The sequence below is a fragment of the Nomia melanderi genome, unplaced genomic scaffold (genome assembly GCF_051020985.1).
Source record: "Nomia melanderi isolate GNS246 unplaced genomic scaffold, iyNomMela1 scaffold0934, whole genome shotgun sequence".
NCBI lineage: Eukaryota > Metazoa > Arthropoda > Insecta > Hymenoptera > Halictidae > Nomia > Nomia melanderi.
In genome coordinates this window covers 1-8170 of record NW_027476048.1, presented here as the reverse complement: position 1 = coordinate 8170, position 8170 = coordinate 1, and the positions used below count along the sequence as shown (strand labels likewise).

The 8170-nt window shown below is 41.3% G+C and overlaps 1 protein-coding gene across 1 annotated transcript; it reads right to left on the bottom strand.

Annotated features, from left to right (window-relative positions):
* Positions 1-1509: 1509 nt before the first annotated feature.
* LOC116434332 (uncharacterized) lies at positions 1510-6545 on the bottom strand. Its single transcript, XM_076374193.1, has 2 exons — positions 5572-6545; positions 1510-5488 (listed from the first exon to the last, which is right to left on the bottom strand). The coding sequence occupies exons 1-2, from the start codon at positions 6543-6545 to the stop codon at positions 1510-1512; spliced, it is 4953 nt and encodes a 1650-aa protein (XP_076230308.1).
* Between the last annotated feature and the right edge of the window lie 1625 nt (positions 6546-8170).

Sequence of the window (8170 nt, the reverse complement as noted above, 5' to 3'; positions counted from 1 at the left end):
TTTTATATAGTTTTATATAGTTTTATATAATTTTATATAGTCTCATATCGTTTTATATAGTTTTATATAGTTTTATATAGTTTATATAGTTTTATACAGTTTCAGACAGTTTTATATTGTTTTATATAGTTTTATATAGTTTTACATAGTTTTATATAGTTTTATTAGTTTTATTAGTTTTATTATAGCTTTATATAGTTTTATATAGTATTAAACATCTTTATATAGTTATATATAGTTCTCCATAGTTTTATACAGTTTTATATAGTCTTATATAGTTTTATATAATTTTATATAGTTTTATATTGTTTTATATAGTTTTATATAGTTTTATATAGTTTATATAGTTTTATACAGTTTCAGACAGTTTTATATTGTTTTATATAGTTTTATATAGTTTTATTAGTTTTATATAGTTTTATATAGTTTTATATAGTTTTATATAGTTTTATATAGTTTTATATAGTTTTATATAGTTTTATATAGTTTTATATAGTTTGATATAGTTTTATATACTTTTAAATAGTATTATATGGTTTTATATAGTTTTATATAGTTTGTATAGCTTTATATGGTTGTCGTGTACCTTGTTTTCCACCGACTATGTTCGGTAGTTAAACTAGTACGTCGCACGCCGAGTTAACTTTGTGCGAATTTTTAGGTTTGTGAAGTGGACTGTATTTACTTGTGAAAATCAGTGTAGTGACTCGAAATATGTTCGATGTTCTCTATTTGCTTGTTTGACTATTTGTTTCCAACTATGATTCTCGACTCGCTATTCTCGACTCGCTATTCTCGACTCGCTATTCTCGACTCGTTATTCTCGACTCACTGGGCCTCCCCGAATCGTCTTCGACGACACCTCCGCAATGTCGTCTTCACGGGGGTGAAGACGTTCTGGTTGGCCCTTTTCGATCTGAAAATGGTTGTGGAAGGGAGACACAATCCCTTCCCTTCTAGTCTTCCTAGTTGCTAAAGTTAATAACTAATTCGTCCCGTTTGCAATCGCCGACCGTGGCAGGTAAAAAGCAAGAAACGCTTGGCCTTAGAAACACATGCTAACGGACGGGCAAGAGAGTTAAAAATACTGGTGACTGGACACCAGATGTAAACAATAGGCAAAGAAAATCTACAGCAATAATCGCGGGCCTTATGGGTTCAGGGATTTATGGCTGCCACGGTCCCTTCTCGTAATACCGTAAAGACGATTGCAAGTTGTGAACGGGATGAAGGCTCCTATTATTTCGAAAAAACTACCAAATGTACAATAAGCCGTAGCAAACATAAAAGGTGTATACAAACTAAAAAGTACGATGGTTCTAAGGGGTCGGAGGAAACGTTAAGGCTGTAAGTGGCCTTAACATACCGCCCCCCTTGAACGGTTCCGTTCAACATGTCTAAACTATTACATTAAACTGTGAAGTCTGGAGAGTGCATAATCAGAAAAAACTAACTTATATCTATACACAAAGGCCTATACGTATATACAATGAACTATAGATGCTACGCTCAGTCTATCGGTAGTGGCGCAAGTCTTTTTACACTCCGTTTGTACACTCCTAGCGGTGTCTTTACAGTCACCACACGGATAATCTTGTCGTCCCCTGGATGTACCTCCAAGATTCGGCCCAATTTCCACTGCAACGGTGGAAGGTTGTCCTCTCGTATCAGTACCAGTGTCCCTTCCTTAATACCTGCACTGTTACCAATATGCCATTTGGATCTTGTATGCAACTCGTGTAGATACTCCCGATGCCATCTACTCCAAAAGTGTTGCTTCACCCTTTGAGTATGTTGCCACAATGACAGCCTTCTGATATGCACATCTGTCCACTCATATTCCGGTAGGGTTTGTAATGAATCACCAATAAGGAAGTGTGCGGGTGTTAGTGCGATATAGTCATTAGGATCAGAGGATAGGGGTGTTAGTGGTCGGGAATTTAGAATAGCCTCGATCTCGATTATTATGCTGTTCAATTGTTCGTACGTGAACAGTGCGTCTCCAATCGTACCCTTTAAATGTCTTTTAAAAGCCTTCACCGCGGCTTCCCATAGGCCCCCAAAATGAGGCGAACGGGGTGGAGAGAACGACCAGTTGACTCCTTCATCGGTTAAGTACCGTTTTAATTTTCCCTTGTGTTCTTTCGAATTTACGAATGTGGTCAGTTCCCTTATTTCATTATTCGCGCCTATAAAATTGCTCCCGTTGTCTGAATATATGATTCGTGATCTCCCCCTTCTCGCAAAAAATCGCTTGATAGCAGCTATGCATGCCTCCGTGGTGAGGTCTGTGACTAATTCTAAATGAGTTGCCTTTGTGGCGAAGCATACAAACACTACAACATATCCCTTGATTTTACTTACATTTCTGTGTTTCCGTTCCTTTAGAAAGAATGGTTCGCAATAATCGACTCCTGCGGTTTCGAATGGACGTGTTTGAGTCACACGATCCTTTGGTAAATTCCCCATAACATACTCGGATAGCTTGGGATTGGTTTTAACGCAATTTATACAGGCGTGGATTAACCTGCGTGTGAGATTCTTGCCATCTATTGGCCAATATCTTTGTCTGACGGCATTTAATGTGGCTTGAATACCCGCGTGCCAGTGTTTTAAATGTTCGTGTCTAACTATTAATTCTGTAACGTGGTTGTTGCGTGGTAGTAATATTGGGTGTTTGTATGTATACTTTATCGATGCGTGTTTTAATCGACCACCGACTCGGATTAAACCCTTCTCGTCGATGAAAGGAGTTAGGTTGAGCAGTTTACTCTTTTTGCTTATTTCCCTGCCTTCCCTTAAATCCTTTAATTCCTGCGCAAACTCTTGTTCTTGGATTAATTTTAATAAGTGTACGTGTGCGTTGGAAATCTCTAAACTAGTAAGTTCGTCTGCTACTCTGTTTCTGCTCTTACAATTATTATAAAAACGTAATATGTATGCAAGTACTCTGTTAAGTTTATTTATTGTTGAGAATCTATTAACGAAGTCTGTTGTATCAACTGTTGCTATTAAAACCTTGAAGCTACGTGTTTCCGGTATTTCTATTGCAGGTAGTATCATAAATGGCCAGGCTCGCTCGGCTTGCGACAGCCACTGCGGACCCTTTAACCATGTTGGGTTATTAAGAAAGACAAGAGGTGTTTGACCTCTGGATATAAAGTCTGCCGGATTTTCTATACTAGAAATGTGCCTCCAACTTTGAACATCTGTCTGCTCTTGAATTTCGCTTACACGATTAGCAACGAATGTTTTCAATGTGTGTGGTGGAGTCCTAATCCAATTCAAAGCTATGGTTGAGTCTGACCATAAAACAATCCCTTTAAATTCAACGTGGGTCATCGCGTTAATGGTTTCCCTTACTAAATTTGCTAATAGCTTGGCGGCACACAACTCTAACCGAGGTAATGAAATAGTTTTTACTGGTGCAACTCTTGATTTCGCGCACAATAGGTTAACCTTACAGTCTCCTTGTTTGTTAATTGACCGCAAGTAAATGCACGCACCATAAGCCGCCTCACTGGCATCACAAAACCCATGTAATTGGATTTCCAATGGGTTGTCGACAATGATTTTCCGTGGTGTTGAGAATTTATTCAAGTATGGTAGTTCTTGCATAAATTCCACCCACATTGTAAAAATCGATTGGGGAACAGATTCATCCCAGCCTAGGTCAGCCTTCCACAGTCGTTGCATAATGATTTTTGCGTGTACTATTACCGGTCCTAACAGTCCTAACGGGTCAAATAACTGCGCGATCTGTGACAGTATCGTACGTTTCGTAGGTCGGGGTTTGTCTTCGGTCAACTTTATGCTGTATCGTAACTCGTCCGTCCTTGGGTTCCAACCTATACCTAACGCTTTCCTGGTCTCGTCTATGTCTAAGGAAAGAGTGCGTTCTTGATTGCTTGATTCTAAGTCCTCAACCAGACTCTCGTCGTTTGACGTCCACTGTCTCAAGTGAAACCCGCCTAAACGTGCTAATCCTACTGCTTCTTCGCGTATTTTTAATGCCTGTTCACGCGTGGGTGCTCCAGTGAGCAAATCGTCGACATAAAAATCTGTCCTGAATACGTCTGCTGCGACGGGAAAACTCTTCTGTTCATCGACTGCTAGTTGTTGGAGACAACGGACGGCCAAAAATGGAGCCGACGTGGTTCCGTACGTTACGGTATTGAGTTCGTAAGTTCTAATTGGCTTATCTCGCGAATCGCGCCACAAAATCCTTTGGTACTTCCTGTCATCCGTATGTACCCTAATCTGTCGAAACATCTTCTCTACATCCGCCGTTAAAACATAGGAGTGCGAACGAAATCTAAGCAATAATTTGTATAGGGTATCCTGTAGGATAGGCCCATTTAATAAAGCGTCATTGAGGGCTATTCCCGTTGAGGTTTTTGAAGATGCATCGAATACTACGCGTATCTTCGTTGTCTCGCTCGACTCTTTTATTACCGCGTGGTGCGGCAGGTAGAAACCCTCGGTGAGATCGCCTCCGCTGACCTGTGTCATATGCCCTAATTGTTCGTATTCCTTTAAAAATTCCCGATATCCTATTAAGAGTTCCTGATTGGAATGTAATTTCCGTTCTAAAGCATAAAATCTCTTTAGCGCTATCTCTCGCGAACTCCCTAACCGTTGTTTATTCTCGTTGAACGGTAATCTTACGCAATATCGTCCGTCTGCGTCTCGTCTTGTACCCTGTTTAAATGAAATTTCCGCGGCCCTTTCTTCTTCTGATAAATACGATTTCTTCGCGACTTCTTCTATCTCCCAGAATTTGTTTAACGTTTTATCTAAGCTCGACGTAACATGGAACGATTTTACCGATGGGTTCTTATACGCGGGTTGTAAATCTGTTTTGCCAGTAACTATCCATCCTAACCTAGTTTTCTGCAATATGATACTGTTGTTATTTAATTTAATTTGTCCTATGCTTAATAGGCTGAAGAACAATGTATTGCCTAATAACGCGTCTATCTTCCCTGGCTTATGGAATTCCGGATCTGCTAACGCGATGTTTTGCGGTACTTGAATCGCGGTTCTGTTTACTAGTCGGGATGGTAATAATCCGGTAATCGAGGGTACAGCAATCATCGATATCGGACTGGAAAAATTACTATTCCGCGCCTTGACTATTGTTTTTACACTATATTGTGCCCTGGTCGCCTGCTGACCTAAACCTGATAGCGTTAAATTTACGTTATGCTTACATAATTGCAATTTTTCGGCTAGTTCACTGGTTATAAAATGCGTCTGAGATCCCCCGTCTAATAAAACGCGGCACTCGTGTTCCTTGTTGAATTTGTCCAATATTTTAATCCGCGCTGTACCAAGCAATATTTCTGAATCACATGTGACCGTTAACGCAGTTGCATTGGCTCCCGCGTTTGTTATTTGAGCTTCTACTTGGGTGTTACTAGTGTTCGTATTGACCCGGTGTTCATTATTAAAATGTAATAATGTATTGTGCCTTTGATTGCATTTCCTGCATCCGTTTGCTTGACACGTGGCGACTAAATGTCCAGTTCGGAAGCAATTACGTACGCTACGTACGCTACGTGGCTGTACCCCCTTGCATTAACCTTGTTTCGTAGCGGACGATCTTGATACGGAACCCGTTTCATTGTGTTAGAAAATTCCGCTTCAATCTCCTCGCCACGCGCTTGTTTGTTTACAAAACTAACTAATTGTTCGAATGTCAGCATCTCATCATTTTCTAACGTGCGTTCCCATCCGCGTCGAGTATTTTTGTCTAGCTTTTTTCCTATCAAATAAACTAATATCGCGTCCCATTGTTCTACGGGCTGACCTAGAGTGGCGAGTGCATTTACATGCATTTGAGCCTGCTCCGCCAATGATCTGAGGCTCGAGGGTGCATCGCGAGTTACTTCTGGTAATTCAAATAACGTTTTCAAATGCGACTGTACGATTTGTCGCGGTCTGTTGCATCGCCTTTGTAACAAGTCCCAAGCGACCCGGTAGTTCGGTTCTGACGCGTTTAACGAGGTAATTACCGACGCAATTTCTCCGCGAAGTGCATTTTTCAATAGATGGAATTTTTGTACCGCAGGTAAGTCTAAATTGTCGTGGACCAATGTTTTAAAGGTATCATGGAAACTGTGCCATTCAATGGGATTACCGTCGTATGGTTTTATCTCTATTTTTGGTAGAAGAGTACTTTCTTGCCTTACCGTTACGGTATTTGGCGAGTCTGTGGATCTACCTGTGCTTGCTAAATTACTAGGGGTTTGTAATCTCTCAATTCGGCGGTTTAGGAGGCTACTTATCTTAAAATAGTTTCGTTCGAACTGTTCTCTTTCCGAATCGTGATCGGAAACCTCGTCCTCTAACTCTATGCTTGACTGAACGTTTTCAAAGCTTGTATTTAACTCTATCACCTTTTCCTTGCGAATTTGTAATTCATGAATGTCAAACTGATCGTCCTCACCCAGATATGTTTCTATCCGCGTAAGTTGCCCCTTAATTGTGGCTCGTTGTCTCTTAAGACCCTTTAATTGAGCTGTCTCAGGTACGTTCGTCATATTGCGATAATTGAACAACTAATGGAATCGAGATCGCGACTGGTCAATAAGGAACAATGTGTGAAGGAGTGGTGATTTCTAGACTCACCCTACAGGCGTCTGAGCTTCTAAATAGTGCTACTGCTGCGAATCCTTGAGACTGCTGCGATGCCTTGATGCTGCTGCGATGCCTTGATGCTGCTGCGATGCCTTGATGCTGCTGCGATGCCTTGATGCTGCTGCGATGCCTTGATGCTGCTGCGCTGCCTTGATGTTGCTGCGATGCCTTGATGCTGCTGCGATGCCTTGATGCTGCTGCGCTGCCTTGATGCTGCTGCGATGCCTTGATGCTGTTGCGATGCCTTGATGCTGCTGCGATGCCTTGATGCTGCTGCGATGCCTTGATGTATCCGCTGTCCGACGGCTGCTTCCCCGGTTGAGGCGTCCAAATCTGGCTGCTTCCTCAGTTGAGGTGTCCGATACGGCTGCTTACGAATAGCTCAGCTTCACCGGCGACGTATTATCCTACGGTGATGCTGTTGATCTGCCCTCTCCAAAGTGAGGCTAAGATCCCAATATATGAACTGCTTTTCTGCTGCACTACAAGCTCTATACTTGCTAACAATTGTCAATGATGTCCAAGGAGGATGTACTAATTACAATTGAGTCACTCCTCGGTAGTCACTACACTGCTCTATGTTTCTATATTTGCCGAAAAATCCGGCTCGAAGGACCAAATGTCGTGTACCTTGTTTTCCACCGACTATGTTCGGTAGTTAAACTAGTACGTCGCACGCCGAGTTAACTTTGTGCGAATTTTTAGGTTTGTGAAGTGGACTGTATTTACTTGTGAAAATCAGTGTAGTGACTCGAAATATGTTCGATGTTCTCTATTTGCTTGTTTGACTATTTGTTTCCAACTATGATTCTCGACTCGCTATTCTCGACTCGCTATTCTCGACTCGCTATTCTCGACTCGTTATTCTCGACTCACTGGGCCTCCCAGAATCGTCTTCGACGACACCTCCGCAATGTCGTCTTCACGGGGGTGAAGACGTTCTGGTTGGCCCTTTTCGATCTGAAAATGGTTGTGGAAGGGAGACACAATCCCTTCCCTTCTAGTCTTCCTAGTTGCTAAAGTTAATAACTAATTCGTCCCGTTTGCAATCGCCGACCGTGGCAGGTAAAAAGCAAGAAACGCTTGGCCTTAGAAACACATGCTAACGGACGGGCAAGAGAGTTAAAAATACTGGTGACTGGACACCAGATGTAAACAATAGGCAAAGAAAATCTACAGCAATAATCGCGGGCCATATGGGTTCAGGGATTTATGGCTGCCACGGTCCCTTCTCGTAATACCGTAAAGACGATTGCAAGTTGTGAACGGGACGAAGGCTCCTATTATTTCGAAAAAACTACCAAATGTACAATAAGCCGTAGCAAACATAAAAGGTGTATACAAACTAAAAAGTACGATGGTTCTAAGGGGTCGGAGGAAACGTTAAGGCTGTCAGTGGCCTTAACAATGGTTTTATATAGTATTATATAGTTTTATATAGTTTGTATAGTTTTATACAGTTTCAGACAGTTTTATATAGTTTTATATAGTTTTATACCGTTTTATAGAGTTTTATATAGTTATGTTA

Bases quoted from the DNA above. Each gene is read 5' to 3' on its own strand.
- LOC116434332 (XM_076374193.1), bottom strand. From the start codon at position 6,545: ATGACGAACGTACCTGAGACAGCTCAATTAAAGGGTCTTAAGAGACAA. The intron at 5,489-5,571 runs GTACAGCCACGT...AAACGGATGCAG, and splicing joins AACAAGGTTAATGCAAGGGG to GAAATGCAATCAAAGGCACA.